Source organism: Monopterus albus, unplaced genomic scaffold (assembly GCF_001952655.1).
Source record: "Monopterus albus unplaced genomic scaffold, M_albus_1.0 scaffold58.1, whole genome shotgun sequence".
NCBI classification, from domain to species: Eukaryota; Metazoa; Chordata; class Actinopteri; order Synbranchiformes; family Synbranchidae; genus Monopterus; species Monopterus albus.
In genome coordinates, this window is record NW_018127938.1 from 2,020,812 (window position 1) to 2,041,259 (window position 20,448).

The 20,448-nt window shown below is 40.0% G+C and overlaps 1 protein-coding gene across 3 annotated transcripts in view; it reads right to left on the reverse strand.

Moving 5' to 3' along the window:
• Positions 1-20,448, reverse strand: part of pde4ba (phosphodiesterase 4B, cAMP-specific a) — a 129,084-nt gene that overhangs the window by 17,011 nt on the left and 91,625 nt on the right. For all 3 annotated transcript variants that reach the window (XM_020602769.1, XM_020602770.1, XM_020602772.1), the window contains one exon: positions 3,461-3,573. In XM_020602769.1, coding sequence (XP_020458425.1) covers positions 3,461-3,573 — 113 coding nt within the window. The remainder of the gene's footprint in view (positions 1-3,460; positions 3,574-20,448) is intronic.

Here is a 20,448-nt window from a genome sequence, read left to right on the forward strand (position 1 = left end):
TTTTATGGGGTTTCACTACCACAAGCAATGTGTTTAATAATTTTAAATCAACCAAAAAGCTGAAATCTGTAACTTACACTAAGTTGTGTCACCCTTTTTCAAGTGCACAAGGCATCATTTTTGTTAGGTTAGATCTCTAACAAAAATGGCCGGGCATTCAGTCCCACTCATGTTTACTGAACTCGTGTTACTGTTATAGCCATGGAAGTATTATGGGCAGTAGATACTGGACCATTCACCTGAATGAAAAATTGCTCATCTAACACATAAACCAGAACAGTTTTCTGGCTTCTGAGTGTGCTTCAGTGCTGACTATCTGGCTGCCTAGACTTTACCCATCCCTAAGGTACAATAATACAGTAGTCATGTCTTACACAATAAGGATAATTTAGTTAGTCAGAGACAGAGCATGAGTGAAAAGTATTAAGTGTTTAGATATAAACTTCTCCAAGACAAAGCTCAATAAACCAAGGGATGTACTAGATACAGCCAAATATTGTTTGCATTCTCTATCATGCTCTGTCAACTTCCTGCTTTTTAAATAAAGAACCAGGAACTAAACTTTGCTGCACATTACACAGAAAGAATAGAATAAGCAGTGGACAGAAAAATGTTTTGGCATGAAAGATGAAAAGAGGACCCCCAAACTCACAAAAGACACCAAAATCTCTATTTGTTAGATCATCTGTGCACAAGGGGGAAAAAAGAAAATATTTTTGCATTTGCATCATAAAAATTTAAATAGAAGACACTAGGGGATTCTGCTTTATGCTCTGTGAGCATACAAGCTTGAAAAAGTTACAGCTTCACAGCATCCAAAGCAGACTTTTGACAAATTTTCAAACAGCTTGAAATCTCCTACGGCTGCTACAGCACAGCCATAGGAAACTTTTCTGAAAGTGGTAATGATGATTTACAGTTGTAAAAGAGGCTGAGCTGATGCTGAGTTAGTAAAATGTTTAAACGTGACTCCAACAGCAAAGAGGTGCCATAGATGACCGCTTTGGTGTGGTGGTACATGCTGCTTTGTCTTGTTTTATTTGGTAATTCAGTGTGTTGTTGGACTTATTTCCCAGTTTTCTCATCTTAGCTTTGATTTAATTCGAAATTCTGGTAAAAGGTGTAGGCTAAAGGCAACTTGAGCCATGATCACCTCAAATAGAGACAATTTATTTAATACCTGACCAGGGAGGGAACTGCACTGAGGCACACCGACCACATCACGGTCCATCTGATTCTTACATACAGGCAGAAATACAAGCTTTCTGAACCAGTGACAAAGACATCTAAAGTGAAACAGTGGCACTATGGAGTGTCTTTGTGTACTTGGATTGTACTGAATGTTTTCTGGATAGCTACTAACAGTCTCAATAAGGCTGTAACATCCTGTATCAGATCTGTAAGGACAGATGTATATGGACATTTACCAGGGTGTTTTACAACAGTGACAACCCCTGGTTCATGGCTAAACTAAGATGGCTAAGGTTGGATAAGGAAGAAGCTTTCAAGAGTGGGGACAAAGACATGTTAAAGAAGTAATCTTCAATCACTGTTCTCAGCTTATGACTGTGCTTTTGTCTGGAAAGGCTTTAGACAGATCACCAACTACAAACCTGCAGCCCCCTGTCCCTGTAATGGCCTATGCACGGGCAACGACAAATTAGTTTTATTGCCATATTTAAAGACAAAGGGACAATTTTAACACCAACAGCCATGACACTGACCATCAGATTCAGCTCTCTGGCTCCAGCCCCCCGACCACTGCAGGGGCCTGGGCCCCTGAGGCCCCATCTTCCTCACCCTCAAGCACAACAACAGCCCACACCATCTTGGAGAGAGATGGTAAAAAGTTGTTCAGGAGACAGAACCCCCACAAAGCATCTGGGCCAGACACTGCGAAGCACTGAGTTGACCAGCTCTCTCAGGTTTATTGACATCTTTAACACCTCACTGGAGACATGCCTCGTTCCAGCCTGCTGCAAGTCCTCCACTATCATCCATGTCCCCAAAAAGCCATGGTGTGCAGGACTTAAAGACAACATACCTGTTTCCTTGATGTCTATGGTAATGAAGTCATTTGAGTGCCTAATGCTGTGCCATCTCAAAGACATCCCCGACCTATGCCAGGACCCCCTGCAGTTTGCCTAAAAAGGCAACAGATCCAAAGTTAAACATGGCCGTCCACTTCACTCTCCAGCGTCTGGACTCCAGTGCACTTACACCAGGATCCTATCTGTGGGTTTTAGCTCAGCATTGAATACCATCATCCTGGTCCTGCTACAGAACAAGTTAGGGAGCAGAACAGTGGCTCCTTAACAATGAAGACACAGCGGTGAAAGTACCTCCTGAAGCAGCTGAGATGTTCAACCTACTAAAGACGGTGCTCCTCTACACTGCCATCCTGACCTGTTCCATCACCATTTGGCTTGCTGCCTCACACCAAGAACAAGAGCAAACTGCTGTTTATCAGTGACATGGCTGAGAGTGTGATTGGCCACAATCTGCCCTCACTTCAGAACCTGCACAACTCCAGGACCCTGAAGTGTGCAGGAAAATGATGGCTTAGCCCTCCTACTCCAGACAAAAAAACCCCTCCAGCAAGAGTTTGCACTTCATCAGGAACAAACCAAAGGCAGCAAAATCAATCAAGCAGTAAGTTCAAAGTAATACAAAAAAAACTTATGATACAAACCAAAATATTGCTCAACAATATGGGCTCTGTCAGCGGTTACTTATATAAAAAACAAGGAACTGAACATTCGTGCACATCACACATCAGCAGACAGTGAAAAGTTGTTTGACAGGAAAGATGAAAAGATGCAGAGCAAGCCTAGAGACGAAACACATTTCCTATTGTCAGACCGTCTTTGCACACAGACAGAAAAAGCTACTGAACTTAAGTTGGTTGAGTTGCGTTTAGGCAGAAATCATCAGATGAGTAATATCCAGTCATATTCATACAAATGTACAGGTGGCCTTGGTAAGCAGTCAGTACTCATGCTAGCACTGTTTACAGCTATAACCTAAACTCCTCTTTCATACTGCACATGTTGGGATGGGACCCCTTGCTTGCTTCTCTTCTTTCTGTCTGCAGGGGCAGGACTTCTCAGCCAGTAAAGTCACTGGCGTGGAACACACCTGGGCCCCAGGGGTTCTCTGTCCCCTGCACACGTCAGCGTTGTTGGGGGTCGGTTTTAACACCTGTGCAGCCCGTTTTCAGTAATCCGCTCTCATTTCCACTGAGGTTTACAGTTTCCTCCTAGGTATTTGTTTTTAAATCTGGTTTACTTTGCTGTAAATTCTTAAATATACTCCTTCTGTGTCTCGCATTTTTCTCTGAATGAAATAAAACACTTGCAACATCAGCCTCTTGTCTCTTGCCTCACAAATCTTTCCACTAATGCTGGCACATATTGAAAAAACTAAAACCAGAAAACAGATATAAAGCAGCCTGTCCTACCTTGTTGGAGGCCATGTCACTGACAGAGCGGTAGGTCTGGATGGTTTCCAGCTGGTCCAGACACCAGTCCAACTCCTCCATCGTTTCCGTGGCCAGCTTCTGGTACGCCTCATCTGTCAGCAAGCAGTCAGCACACAGAGAAACACAGTCAGAACAGACACCGCACATGAAGCCTGAGTGTTGCCCAGTCACTCCCAGGCAGCATCCATCCATGGGCCCTGCTCGGGGTGCCTGCTGCTGTTGCTGCTGCTGAGGAGGGGGAATGGCAAGAGGAGGCACCCGGCTGCAGCGCTCCTTCATCATGAGGAGGTGAAGCTGTGGTGAAGTGGTGGGACTTGCAGTTGTCAGCAGAGATCAGATGAACATAGAGAGAAAGCTAGGACATGAGCCTACTCTGAGCCACGCTCAACTTTTCTATTGGTGCATATGTGTGTGACCCACCCCCCTCTCCTTGGCCCTCCAATATTATGCCCTTGAGTCATTTACATAAAATCAACTCCCCAGAGCAGGAAACCAGATACTCCCCCACCCACCCCCTCGTCACTGCCACACACATATACTTTATCCCACCACACAGGAAGCAAATCTACACACACATGCATAAACACGGTTTTGTCATGCCAAACCAAACCTTTGTGATAACTATGAATTTATGTTTTGCCTTCTCTGACGCACATCAATAAACACCGATTATAAATTAATTATTTAATCCATGTAATCTGATTACAGACATGACAAGTAGTGATACGGTTTTGTTTAGACAACAGTTGAGCCACAAACGTGGTAATGGGCCAAACTGTCCCTGGTGGGCCCCCACATGATAAAGATGTAGGATATAGTAATTTGTCATTTTAGTCTGGTGCCAAAAAAGATAACAGCTGCTGTGAAGACATGTGGTGGTTGTTTATGCAGCATGTAGGTCAAAGGCTCAATCATAGGCAGCACGGCCACAAATGTACAGTAGCCCAGAAATTAGAGGAACTGACTTAGGCATTAATTTTACAAGAAATTACCAATAATTCTGTAATGTTTAGCAACAGCCAGGGTGTGTATGCTAATGTGTGGTTGTCTTTTGAGTTGCTTTTTATCAGGTAGGACAAAAAAAAAGTGACAATCTTCACATTTTTGCTGACAAAAAAAAAGACTATAAATAGTTGCTGAATATTTCAATCAATCAACTACTGGATTTGTTAAATAGTTTCAGCTCTATATTAAACATTAAATTCTATAGAATGTTTTGTTTTACACCATTCATGCAAAGAAAAGTAGCATACAGAGATTTTAGTGCAACAAAAGTAAAAAATAGAAATAAATGTAAAACATGAACCAATATTAAATAGAATTAAAGGAGTGTGTAATAATGTTTGGTACCTCATACTCAAAATTAACATATTTAATCCAAGATTTTAAGTCAAGTAAAACTGAAGGGTAAAGGTCAAAAACTGTTAAATTGTAAATAACAATGGATTCTTTAAAAAGTCTTTCTTAGGAAGATGATTCACTGTTTTATTTTCTATTAGACTAAAACCCTGATGTCACCATGAGCTTGATTATCTATCAATGAGAGACTTTTCTCTTAGAATATTGTTTACACTACACGCTGCAGATGACCAGAGACACAGAAGAACAAGAGGAGCGTGTTGTCACCACTACTGAAATGTTCTTGTACAAACTAAGAGTCAGTATTCCTGTAGTTTAAAGGTGTTTACAGACAACTGTACATTAAGGTTGGAAACAGAGAGGTTGTGTGATGGGGTGGCTGGTGGGGTTGAACTTGTATACACACACACACACACACATCTGCTGCCCTTGCATTGTGTATACTCCATGTCTCCTAGCTGCAGAGCATAACATGGCAACAGGGTGTGCATTGCGGCGACCTTAGCATGGCCACGCAGAATGTGTCCCCGGCTCTGATCTCCTCACCATCAAAGACACGAGTCTGTTTGCTCTCCAAAACATGAGAGGCACTCTGCCCACAGCCTGCCCTCACACTGGTGAGGGGATTGAGGAGAGGAGAGGGAGTGTTTAGTTTGACTCCACCAGCGTCTGATCTTGGAAAGACTCACACTCCAGATCTTTCTTTCCAGGGGCCGGTTTCACAGTGCTGCTATTAGACTAGTCTCATACAAGTTAGTTTCACAAAAATAAAAACCGATTTATGTTAGCCTAAAAATTAGCCACCCTGCCCTAAGGGTGACCTACAACTATGACTTGTGTTTCTATGGTAACAGCCAGCAATACCTGCTAACTGGTGGCACCAAAAAACTAAAAGGTGGCTCATAATTTGGGTTTAAGGTGGAGTGTTTTGGAGGGTTTGTGTTTTTGAAGGTCATTTCCATTCTAACAGTTTTCTCCTTTGAACTTTTAAACTCTGCTAAGACAGCAAGAAACATACCAGTGGTTGTAGCTTAATGGCTTGTTGACAGATTCAGTTTCTTCATTCTCTGCAAAAACTTCTCTTTAGCCTGTGTAGTAATATTAAAAAGTAATTTTTTTATGCCGTGTTTATGGCTTGTAACATATAGTGGGGCTTTGTAATTCTGTACTGGACCAAATGCACCAGAATTACTATGAAGAAAAGTGGTGTTTTTTTTCTCTGAGCCTCCAAGGTTTCAGAAGAAGTTGACTGTTTGATTTCCTCCATAGAAAATGTTAGGTTTCAGCCAAAGTCAAAACTAGCAGATGAGTAACTGAGTAAGAAAAAGGTCAAAGGTACCAGACTGAGCACCAAGCTTCAAATTCTGCACTGCTCACAACACATGGAAGCTGAAGATTAAGCTTTGTAAAAGTTGGCTATCACATTCAGCAGTTGCAGTCATTTATCCTCTGGATTCTGGGGTGATATTTGATAATTTTAGCAACAGTAGCACAGAGTTAAAGCTACTCTAAAGTTTTTTTTTTAATCTTTAGTAGCATTATAGAGCAGTTTGTTAAATGAGTGAGCTTCTGTTTTGTTGGTGAATGCACACGCACACTAGTGACGTGATGCCAATGGTTGCACATTATTTCACTGATCTACAGGTAGTGGTAATGTGAAGGCAGGAAAGAAAAAGATTGCAAGTTAACAGAGATGTAGACAATGTAGAATTCCAAGGAAAATCAGACTTGCACGTAGAAGAGAAATAAATTCCACAATTTCTGAAATGGAAAAAATATGACTTCTCAGAGATTCAGTTGGAATATTTAAATGTACTCTAACTGGACTGATTGATGGAGGGGTTACTAATGAGTGTGAGTAATTGAGAATATGGGTGTGTGTATTTGTGCATGTGTGTTGGAGTGAGGCTGCATCAGGGGTAAAAGTAAATTGACAACTTGAGCTCTTAATCACTTTCATGATTTCAAAAACACACAAAAATGGGTAGAGAGACTTCAAATCTGGTTTAGTGAGTAAAGACAAAAAACTGGTCACAAGGCCAGCTGAGTTAGGTGCCAGAGCCATTTAACTATAACGCTTGTATAACAGTTTTACTCTGATTTCTGCCCTGCTAGCACGCAGAACCAGTGTTTACTGCATTGCTGAACCTTTTTTACCCCATGTCACATAAAACACAAAAATTTATGTGCTTAGTACTGAAGCGTTGGAGACAGACTCTGAGTTATTTCTCAGTTCTATTACGACAGTCACAGAAACTATCCAATCTAAAGTCACTGCTTTAAATACTTCATTTGAGAGGAAAATGGCACGTGAGTGGCCATAAAAAAACTCACAATCCAGTCTGTTTTTATTCTGCAGCCAAAATCAATGTACAAGACATGGACTTGTTGCACTATTTCTGAGTTAACCTTAATAGTAACTGGGTAATGGTAGGATAATATAGCTGGAATGTGATAACGGCAAATATCAGCATAGTTAAAAGGTGAGACTTCTGTTTGAGTTTTAGTTTAAATAATCTGTGCAGTTTTAAAATAAATAAAACGCAGATACTGCTGCTAATAGCTTGTCACACTGGCTGCACATAAAATTATACCATTTGTAGAAATTCTAGTTACAAACTCCCTGATTGTTACCAATAAACACATGCTTTTATAGTCACACTTGTTTTAAGAGAAGTGGCATGTGTGCTCTCACAGACTCAGATGGACCAAAGGGAAACAACATTCAAAAGCCAAATGTATTCTAACACACACACACACACACACACACACACACACACACACACATATACACTAATACCACAATGTAAGAGGGGATTTCCACTGCCTCCACCCGACACAAGGACCTTTCTGATCAGCATTCAGACCTACAGAGTCCATCCCACAGAGGCAGACAGGAAAACACAGACACACACATACAATCCACACACTCACACCAGTGTACTGTACATATACATCAACTGTAATGTCTCATTACCGTGCTCACACACAAACAAACGTACTTTCCAGCTGAGGGAGGTAGAACCAGGCTGTAGAGGCAGGGAGGGGTAGGAGGACTGAGGTCAGCTCAGTCTATTGCTTTTTTAATTTACTATTCAGTCCAGTAAGCTGCACTGGTATGGAAAGACACTACTGTGACAATAGTAGGATCTAATTATACTGATCTGATTAGTGCCCCCCCGCAATGTATTTTAATTCAGTGAGTAATTTTCCTCTTTCAGACAAGCTGAGAAAACATTTAAAACTTTCAGTTATTAATATATCCACTGAGTGACTTTCAGTGAGAATAGCACAAAAACAAACTGGGATAAAAGCGCTTTACATGCAAAGTGTTCTTCTCACATTTGTTGCTGTAGTTGAATGTATAAATAAGGGAAATATATTTTGAACTGTTCTACAACAATTTCGGTGATTATTACTAAAGATTTCTTTTGTAAGTGCCTGTATCATTTTTCTTGTATTTTGGTTCCCGGCATCTATATATTCTACAGTAAACTTACAAAATGACAAGTCAAACTTGAAGCTTAGTTTGTGCTGTAAAACCTAAATTTGTGATAACTTTAGCTAAAGAAGACTAATGGAAATTCTATAGCAAATGTTTTAAATGAGCAGATCCACACCAGTCTCATGTCAGTGCTTTATGGATGGAAGTAGACCTAGGAGGTGATTAGCTGGGCTTGAAAATGGGAAAACAGCCTGGCCCACACCCACCTGCACCTACAGTTTATAAACTCACCAATTTGCATCTTGTATTTTGTTTAATCTGTACACAAAATGTGCATTGATTGGTTGTCTTTACAGGATCTATAGTGTACTACTGTTCTTTAACTGTCGACAAGAGCCCTGTGGTCTTCTTCGTACAGTAGCAACAAGTGACATACTGTAGTAAAGTATATCGCAGTTTGGCTTGGTAGTAGAACAATCAGCAGATTCTCATTGATGTGACTTGTAGTCTGACTTGAGGTTCCTGTGGTTGCATTTAAACTACAGTAAAGGCAGTTCTGACCACAAAACTTCAAACAAAACATGGATTGACTGGGTCACGTATAACCCCCATGTTTGTGTTCTTACTTGCTCTGCTGCCCCTCTCTCCTTGGATATAGTATCCTCTCTATAACATACACATGCGCACATTCCTGCCTAATTTACCAAAGAACTGAACAACATGGAAAATTATAAACCTGAGAAGCTTGCAAAGACTCCTTAAGGTTGGACGCGATAACAGATCCCTTTGCAAAACCTCTACTGTGTTAATCAAATTGTCTAAATCCCAATGGAAGGTTTTTTTTTTTAGATGGTATTTCTTCTTAGCTGCAGCTTGTGACTCTCATGTATTACATACACTGAAGTCACAGAGATAATCTTCTGTGAATGTGCAAAATTGACTTACCAAACATTTGAACCCGGTACCATTGTTTCATAACGCTCACCCAAATTCTGAAGGTATTTCCTGCATCCTCATAGGCTCTTCTAAAGATACAGAATCAAATATAATCCATTCCAGTCTAGAAAAGCAAAGATAGTGACAGGAAATGACGCTGTTTTTTATGAAGTTGAGCTGCTTTCACATAAAGCTGGAGTGACGACATCATTTCCTGTTACCATCTTTGTTTAAATGAGACAAATGGACATAGTCGAGAAAGTGATTAAAATGATATTTTTCTTGGATGGGACCAGATTATCATTAATTCCACACCGTTAGAAGAGTCTATGAGGATTTGGGAAATACCTTCAGAATTTGGGTGAATGTTATGAAATGATGGTTTAAACATTCTGCAAGTCTCAGTTATGCACGTTCATGGAAGATTATCTCTGTGACTGGAATATATGTAATACATGATGGCCAGAAACTGGAGCTGTGACTCTTAAGCCCCATTTGATCAGGATTTATTGCTCTTAATAAGGTTGGGTTTAGGACACTTCTCCATGAGCATGGTAGTCATTTTTTATCCACCCCCAACACTTTCTGCAATTTCCTGAAAAATCCCACGACTGCATCAATTTTACAAACAACTTCCTGTAGCTTGTATTTGGTTACAGGAAAGCATGACAAATGTTTTAGATCTCAATATTAATCTAAATGAGGTCATGCTATAATCACAGCTGAGTCACAAAAAGGCCCATCCTGCAAAACCAAACCATGATCAGCTTATTTTGCTTGAAATTACTTACATGGAGAAAGAAACCTATCCATTTCTTCTTTCACCAAATAGTGCTTTGCTCAGACTGTGGTTGCGTCTCGAACACATACATGATTCACACAGAGACGGTCTGACATCACTGGGCCTGAAGTTTCCCTGAGGCCTGAGTGCCTGTAAAGTATTCTCTGCTATCTCACTGGTCGTGATGTTCTGGAATAGAAATTGTTAATGTTTTGTTTCTGCATTTTGCTTACTCTCTCTGATAAAACAGTCAGACGTAAATGCGGCTGCTGTCTGTCCTATCAGCAGCTCAAATAGGACCAGTGAGTATCCTGCTGACCTTGAGCTCCACTCTCCCTCGTGCTCTCCATCTGTTTTGACTCCTGGTCTCAAACTTCCACATTCTTTTTCCTTCTCACCAGTGTCTCATTCTTGTACTTTCAGCTTCTATGCACTCAAACACGAACACACACAAACGCACAGGAACAGGCCAGGCTTTGTGTCTGTGTTACCGGAGGTAGTGACTGCATTGACTGGGCCTTATTGTCACACTGACAGGCATCTGCCCCTTAGGTTGATTAGCAAAGATCAGACAAGCTACAGTATGAACCCCAGTTAGCCAAACTTCTACCACTGTTGACTTACAGAAGGTTACTGTTGCTGCAGGGGTGGACCTGATGTCAGGGATTATGAGAGATTTATACAGTCATCAGGGAAACCTTTGCATAATCAGAATGGGCCAGCATGAAGCTGCTGCTCAGCTTCTAGGAAGTTAGAGGAAACGGTCGATCATGTGCTGAATTTTAATTTAACAAACAGAGATTTATCTGACCGTGATTCCTTTTCTGCCTTCCTTGCATATACATTTAGCCCTATGTGCTGCTCCTTCCAAAGTGACCTAAAGGGTTGGCTCATCCAAATTACAAATAACATTTTCTCTCTTAGCCTTATGGCATCAACCCATGCAGATATTTTTGGTTTTCCAAATCCATTTCTGAGGTTTCTGAAGCTGTCCCAGTACAACAGAGGTTAATGTAGTTTTGCTTGTAGAAGTCAAAGCACTGAAAACCTTCCACAGAACATACAGTCAACTTCCCTCTACCAGAGACTAGTCTTTATGAAAATTTTACACTGAAGTCTGAGGATTTTCTTGAGTAACAATCATATATTTCAGGGAGGAGATGTTGCTGAAGAATTTGCCTTGTGCCCGACAAACTAAATTCCATTCACCTCCACAGTAAAGAAACTGCATCTGAAATCTCAGCTTTATTTGCCCAGGGTTTCATCTATCTGCATGGTTAGTTGTCACTGTTGGCAAGTGAGAAAATGTGTGTAATATCTTTTTTGCTTCACTAGTTGGGTGAATCAACCCTTTATGTGAATAATACAGAAGTAGAAGATTTTGGAAAATGGTCATTTGCTTTCATGCCAAGAGTTATATGAGAGAAATGCATGCACTTCACAAGACTATCACATGCAGAACTGTTTGAATATTTTAGGGGACAGCAACAAGAAGGGACTTTCTGTGATCAAACCAGGTCCCATATGGATACAGAGAGCTGTAATTCTAAGTAGTAATAGCCTTACATTTAAATAGAATACACATGACTTTGTTAGAAAGGAGACAAATCAGCGCTTTTAAGGCGCTTTTAAGTGCTGTTCTACTTCAGTTACTTTACAACTAGAAAATATGGAAGGTGCGGCCGAGCATATAAACTTTCTAAACCAAGGCTCAGATCACTTTTACAGGTCTTATTTCAAATAATAAGGAAGTAAACTACCTCAGTGGGCTGATATGCAACAGTCTCAGTTCATATGTCATGCCTCTTCTGTTTCTTGGCTTTGATGTCTGTAAAACATTTTACTGAGGCCAAGCAAGAAATCATTTTTGTCCCAACACTTTTCCAGCTGTTGTTGAACCACTGTCAAGAAAAACATGACTGTCTTATTATCATTATCTTGACCGTATTTTGTGTGCAGGCCTTGAAACAGGGCCAGGCCTGACAATGGAGCAGACTTGATGAGCAGGGCGAGGAAAGGCACCAGAGGGGTTCTATGATGAAGGGTTTGCGTGCAACGAAGGATCAGTGTCTCCAGTAACATATGAAGCCCAGTTGAGACAAACCTCAAATGACCTCAAACAACATGCCTCCTTTGTAATCATGGTGTGTGTATGTCAGTCCCAGTCAGAATATCTGCATACGTGTGTGTGTGTGTGTGTGTGTGTGTGTTTATACGTATGTGCATCCCAGACCACATAATAAAATTAAATTCAGCCAATTAAGGCTATTGGCACTGGTGAGCATGCAGAAAAAGACTGATTGTGTTTGTCCATATTGGCTAAATGAAACTTCCTGATTGAATCAAGATTTAAATTCAAGCTCTCGCCCCCCCGGCCCACACACACACACACACACACACACACATTTAGAAGGGACTAAATAGGCATGTGGCATTCATGGCCTCAAAGCAGTTTCAGAAAAATCTCTGTATCCCTTCTCTGCCAAAAATAATCAGCCACATTACCACAGAGGAACCATAAACAAACTATTTAATTTTCTGTTGATAATAATCAAGAGAATCTTAATTCAAGTGGGCTATTTTATTACTGAATAGATTTTGAAAAGGCAGCTTTCTGTCTTATTCCACAAAGAGGGTGCAGTAGTGGTGATGGCTTTTTTTTTTTAGTGGAGGGGGGGTATTTGCTTTCCAAATATCCAAACAAAAGGGCCTGTCTGTGAAGCAGAGAGCGTTTGAATCCATCTGCGCTGAGCTGAACAGGCCTGCTGGCAAGGGAATTCTTCAGGGGAAGGGCAGCCATCTACTTTATGACTGTGCTGACGTCAATGGCATAATTCAAATACTTGCAGAGTGTATGCTTCCAGCTTTCTGAACCTGCTCTCCCTCTCTGTGGCAGGCTGCAGCTAAAACCTGGTGTGGAACTGGACTGCAGCAAAACAAAATAACAAAACAACTGGAGTGGAGTCACATCAGGTTGAAATCGCACAAAAACACATGCTATTTATTTGCTAGGCCCTCAGTGGTCATCCAAGTGACAGATTGACACATCTTTGGAAGTTCGTTGCAAATAATTTGTGAAAATATAACTTTGGTGCAGGCCTTTGGAACATTAACAGATTCAAGAAAAATAAGTGCTTTAAAGCAGGAAGCCTACACGTATTTATGTGAAAAAGGAAGAAAAAACCCAAACTGAAATCAGTTGATGCCCTTTCAGTGAAGAGCCCGAGTCTTTCACAGAAAGAGGGAAGTAACTGATTTTGTATCAACAGATGTGTGTACTGGTGTCATTATGACTTTTTAGTAGCTGGACTGCAAATTACAAAACACTCACACCCACATATTTTAGACCTGCTGCATTTGTTGATTACTCAATGACAATTGAAAATAAACTAATTGTCATTTTTCAAGTAAAAATAAATAATCATTTACTGGTTTCAGCTTCAGAATGTTTTATTGCTGTTTTGGGGAAAATATAACAACTTGGGGCCAAACTTGTGAGACAGTTCAGCTCAGTGAAGACTTCTGACTCAGACCGTTTCCTCCCGACACCAGATGTGGAAGGATTGTTTTCCAGAGTTTGAATGACATCATGCATTACACTGTGGGATAACTGAGGATGACATAATTGAATGGAGCTGTGGATGACATAGACACAAACGGTCCAAATTTTGGATTGGTTTCACAAGGGTGAGAGAAATGGAACTGCACTGGAAAAAAGACCTACTTGTAGTGAAAATTTATTTTTTGAAGGTAGCTTCTAAATCAATCACACTGACACATTTGCAACCAGCTAATAGCAGAGTCATAACAGTTTATAGAGAAGGATTTTAGTTCTATGCCTCATTTATTTAATGCATCTTTTTACTGTGAGTAGCCTGGAGTACATGTAAAAGTGAAGGCAGGAAGCTGAATTTAATCAACATCTGCCCTGAGATCTGGTTTTTATGAAAATGTCAGCCTGAACTGACTTTGCATCTCTTGCTGGCCTTGAGCTCAGTCAACCACTTTTATGGACAGGACACAGAGATACTGGTTGAAGGTTTGTTTATAAGTTGGAAAACACAACATATCTGCTACTTCAGGGCCAAGGCAGTTGTCTTCTGTATTATCACCATCAGAGTAAGCAGAGAACTGATAAGGAATCAACAAGCAGAATCACATATCTCTGGTTTTATCATTCTGAAATAATTACAGACTCTTTGGAGTTATGAGGGGTGCCAAACTAATCTAGAGGTACCCAAGTTTAAATGGCTGGAAATGAGCATGCCATGATGACTTTAACCTTTATAAGTGCACACACAGACACACACCTCCAGTCAGGCCAGTGGGTCTTTTCCTAAACTCATCTCTGGATCTCCCCTGGCTGGGAGCTGTGGGGGTCTGTGCCAGCGGGTATAGAGAGCTTGAGTAGGGTAAATACTTGGCACTGCCGCTTGTTTATGACCCTGAAGACTTCTAAAAACAGGGGCCATGCCTGTGATTTCTGGTCACATGTCAGCACTGGAATAACTCAATTAAACCATGAACACACAACTATCACAGCAGAAGCTTATATCTGACTCTTGAAAATAATCTGGAGATCGAGAGACACAAAGCAGTGACTTGAGGTCACTTTTTGGAAATAAATTCTTGCTGTTTCAGTAAGACATCAGATGGTAGTCACTCTGTATGGAACCCCCCCCATGCCTCTTTAATTCTGTTAGGGCACCTGATTCACACTTGAGAGTTTGAGGGAAGGGGGACGATGAAATGTGACCTAGTTCTGGACCAGGAATGACCATCAGCTGAGATGACATGAAATGACGCACACAAATACAAACATGTTTCTAGCAACATGTATAATCAAAGGTACCGTACATGCGAAGAACTTGCATGTGTTAAAGGAAAATTTCAGTTTATTACAGCTAGAGTTACTTTGGTAGTTTTTGCCATTGCTTCGCTTGTTACCAATAACATTGTACTCAGCAAAGTAATTTGTAAGATCTGAGAACACCCAACGAAGTTGGAAGGCAACAAACAAACAGATAATAAGACGAGTTGTAAACAAGCAAACTTATGTGACAACCTCACTGTTATTACCAACAGAAATGATACTATGAACAAAAACACAGGATGTACAAAACCAGAATGATGTTTCTTCTAGAGGTGGTTGCACTTCCTGTCCATAAGTTAAAATTCAGGCCAGTTATAGCATCAGTGCTTATTACACTGAGATTTTTCACATTTGCCATTTTGCCAGTTTTACTACCTCTCATAGTGGAATAAAGGAAGGTCAACAATGACCTCCATGGTACCTTTCATATAGAACAGCAGCATGGAAAATTCAGTTGGCACAATAACCTCTGAATGGGCAGTGTATAAGACACTTCTGAAAGATAAATCTCCATTAATCCGAAACCTGCAGGTATAGAACAAAATCTAAAAGGTGGACTATGAAGTTTAATGTTTTGTTTCACCCTTTAACCCGTTGTTATTGGATACTTGGGATACTACAGTAACATGTTTACACTGTAGATTGGACTGTGGCACAGATGTTTCCTAGAAATCACTTTACACATTCTGAAAGTCTTGACTAGCCCAATCCAGGGTTTAAGCATATGTAACATCAAACAATGTCATGGCTTCATAAATGCACAAGATGGGTAGAAAAGAACAAATTTGTAATTTGGGAAGTCATATCAAACACAATTCATGTACTTGCTTCTCTGTGATATAACAACAGTAAACAGATCCTGCCAACCAGTTTTCCACAACAAATAACTTCAGCGAACATACAGCGCAGTAAAGGTGGACACATTTCACACCATCAGACTTGAGCCAGTTTAATACAGACATCCAAAGGACAAAGATTATATCAACGGCATTGACATATAAGCGAGTCATTCCATCACAATGAGCTAAACTCTTACGCAACAAATTTCCATTGTACATACACATCCCTCCCTATTTCTCTCTTCCACTTGTCCCACCTCTCTCTGTGAGGGTCTGAGCACCAGCCTACTCATCAATCACCTACATCAAAAACCAGATGCCTGGAAAGGAGCAAAGATCAGAAGAGTGCAGTATTTTTAAGACATTTATGTAACCTTTACAGGTGACTGTAATCACCATCTGAAATAAATAAATGTGTCTGAAACCTGAAAGTTGTCAAAGGTCAAGGTCACTGACCTCATTTCTGTCCCACACCTGTGAATTTGACTGGTTGGTGGAGGCATACAACTGTGAAGTGATTAGTTTCTAATTTAAATGCACATACTTTTCTTGTTGCCTTACAAAAGCACATCGAAAGCCGCTGTACCAGAGTTGAATTCCTTGTGTGTTCAACATACTTGGCAAATAAAGAGAATTCTGATTCAAGGTAGTGCATTCCAGCAGAAAACAGTGTATACAACGCTACACCGAGGTTTTTACATTTTAAATGTTTGCATTCTTGTTATTCACACAACTCCATCAGGGAGGTGTCATTCTGAAGCACAGCAATGACCCCAAAGATGCAGTCAGAGTCCTGAAGAACCATCTTCAGCAACAACAAGAACAATGACCCCCCCTGATCTCAACATCATGGAGTCAGTCTGTGTGTACATTAAGTGACACAAGACACTGAGACAGTTTCAAGCCACTGACAAACTGTGGCAGCTTCTCCCAGATGTTTGGAACAACCTTGAAAAATTGTGCACTAGTGTATCTAGGAGAAATGTGCTGTTTTAAAGACAAAGATGAGTTTTTTTTCCTGTTTATTGGACTTTGTATTTAGTTCACTGAAAAACAATTCATGGCTTTATTTAAACACCTGAATTTTCACTACAGCCTGGTCTCTACAACACATAAAAACAAGCCTGCTTTATTGCCACCGACTATCTGGTGATAAGATCTAAGTTATGAGTAAGAGGACTGATATTGTGGTGACCTTACACTGTTACACATTCACAAACAAACATAACCTGATACAGAAGCTCAGAAAGAAAATATTATCGATGATGTCACTTTGTCTCCTAGAGTCAGATGATACAAACAACAGTAAGATCTGAGCTGAGCAGGAGAGCATGCAGTTTGGAGGAAGGCCGTGATATTCCTCACCTCCTCTTTGAGAGCAAACATGCAGCTACCCACATCTGTCCCAGAGTGTGTACGCACACACGCACACGCACACACTGTTGGCAGGCTCTCACCTACATACAAACACAGGGAGACTCACAGCTTCACCTTGTGATGCAAGGTGCCATTTAAGCAAACAAGGATTCAGTCAACACGAACATTTGTGGATGTGAACACTCAGCGGGACGTGCATTTGTCAAAGCAGCCAGGGCTGTATACACACTACATTTCAAAGTAGCAAGTCAGTGTTATTGGCAGGGAATTGTCAACGCTTAGAGAGAACGAGAGAAGCTGACTGTTGTGGTTTAATACTGGGCTGTGATTCCCACTCCTCATCTGAACTGGAGTCATGTTTCCTGGGTCTGTCTCTATGTGTGACACATAGTTGAGATGATAATAATAACGTTTGAACAGGCTGTGTGTGGCTGCCTGGAAGGATAATGGTGGATGGAAATAAAGGGAAAGCAGCCAACTCACTTGTCATCTTTTTCTGTCTCAGGCATGTGACACTGTCTAGTGCTTATGAGTGTTACTAATCAAAATGTTAACGGGAAACAAGTCCTCTAAACCGAAAGGCTAAATAGGTCATGTCAGCACCTTTGATAATAACTGATCAGCAGAATGACTGTTTGTCATAATGACTTAAAATCACTCACAACTGTTTTCTGATCATTTCCTGCTATAGTTTGATTAAGTTTAAGCACAAAATATACAGTAATGGGTTAAGGTGACGAAAAGACCAGGTTTTGGGTAAAAACGAGTCACTTGTTAAGGTTAGGAAATGACTGTGGTCATGTTTTTGTGTGAACATTTTTTATTTTTTTGTATTTTTAAACAGAACAGAACATGGTCACACCCATAATGCATCATCCCTAAAATGCAATATCTACTTCCAGTGTTTGCTCATAACTTATGTAGGTGAGTAGTAAAAACACATTTCAGTGTACAGAATGCAGACGTATGGTATACATACCTTACATGCCAGCTGCAAGTGAAATGACTAAACTCAAGCAAAAATAAAATCACAAATCAGATTTCCTTTACGCATGTGATTAAGCAGACATTTAAAAAACAAAACAAAACAAGACAATACCTCTAATTGACGTTGTTGATTTTAGTTTCTACATACCTTTTACGTTACAGGTCTCTGTACGCCAAAACAACCAGACCAGGCCATCATTCTCATCAACACGTAACCCATGACTGTACACCAGAATGGAAACCCACAGTACAATGCCTGTAAATACACTTTTGTATCTGAAAAACTCCATCAAAACTGTGTGTACATATGCATTTCCATATTTATAAGTACTTTATTTTTATTTTCCTAATGAGCATTGCTTTTTCTTGTTTGCACATTCTTTTTCTTGTCTTGTTCTCTCAGTCTTGTCTTATTTACTCATTGTCTTAGGGAAGAACATAATACATACACACTGAGATACACTGTACCGGAGTCAAATCCCCTGTGTGTTCAACACACCTAACCAATAAAGCTGATTCTGATTTACTGCTAATTTCAACTTCCCAGTATACAAAGTGCTGAACTAAATGATTGCTGACTGTTGATAGAATGTAGTCAACAGTAGTCTGCCATGTCAAAGCCTTACTGACCTCACTAACCTCCTGTTTTGTAGTAGTATAAGCATGCTACTTCAGCCTTTGTGTTTGGCTAATAGAGGCTGGCATCAGGAAAACATAAATCTAACTGTAGGTTGTATTAGGCATTCAGACAGACAACTTGTGCTGTTGTCTTGTGAGGAAGGCCTAACAAACAGCACTAACAGTAAAACACAGCCGACAATGCAACAAACTTGTTTAAATACAGTACGTATGATATTAATTGTAGAAAATATTAAGTGCTTGATTGTGCTTGTTCCCAACTTTGCAGGGAGGGAAAAATGAACTTACACAAAGCTTTGTTTGATCAGGCTGGCTGCCTCGTTATGTCATATCACCTTCTACACACAGACACACACGACACTAAACAGAACAGGGTCAGACAAAAGCAAACAGCTTTGTGGAGCTCTGTCTGTTGAGAAGAACATTTAAGTGTTGCCACTGAACATCTACACAGGCACACACAGGCAGCCAGACATTAAGAACGGCTTCATGGGTACAACAGACACATTCCAGTGTAGATTAAACACTGGAGGTCTGTTTTTTTCTCAGAGTGAAGATAAACAGTCTTATCTGTTCCCACCAGAAACAGACTCTTCTCTCCACACTGATTTCTCTGTTGATACAAAGTACAAAACCTCTGGCCAATAGAAAGAACACCTTGCACAGCCCAACCCAAGACACACAACTTAGCGCTTCAGCTGTTCAAACTGTGGCTATGAAGTGTTTACACAAGCAGGAAAAAGTCAATATTGGTGTGTGCTAGTTCAACATCATGCACATTCTGTAGGCTACTGCACTGAACTGTACAAGCTGATTTGTATTGCAAGTCTGACAACAAGTAAAAAACAAAGTACAGTATGTTACTTTCACTGTTTTCATGTTCTTTGAAAATACACTGCTTTTGTCTCATGTGATGGTTTGTAATCTTTGGAGCAGATTCTGTACTTTGAGCACAGTTAACAACACCCTGTCATTTTAACATCTACACCTTATAAATGACTTGAGATTTTTTTTAATTAAACTAAATCAGAAATAGTGGATCTACTACAATGGCTTCATTGAAAAAAAGAGAACAAAACCTACTGTAAATATTACATCACTGGATTTATTCTTAGGTCTAAATTAGGTTAAATTTAAATTGAATGGAGAGACCAGAAGTAAAAATCTTAATTCTGACATCCAAAATTATTAGTTGTAATGTATAAAGCTGTGTTAATGTGACACAAGACAGAATGTCTTTGCTCACTGGAAAAAAACTGTGATCTGAAATTGTCATTAAAATGCCACTACTTTATTACATAGACAAACTGTAAATCAAGACTTTGTTCAGTCTCTAATCAAGTTTTCAATTAAAAAATGTCCGTTTACTGTAGTCTGAACCTTCAAAATTAATTTTAACAAACAAAAAGCCAAAAATAACAAAATAATTGGGGCCTACATATCAAACTTAATGGGTTATTTAAATACTTACAAATGATAAATTGTATTTTGATGCTTTGGCAAAACTGTTTATTGAATCATTCCAATAAAGTCCCTTTAAATTTGAATCAACATGAAAAAAAAAAAACAAGTTTATTTAAAATTAAGATAAATCAGCAAAGCCTGGCTCCACACAACCCATCTGCAAAGGCAGCCAAAGTCATGGCTGACTTGTGAATGGAGTGATGACAGTGTTTTCATGCTGAAGTCTGTGACGCAGGTCAGGACCTGTATGCTCTTTGTCTCCCTGTC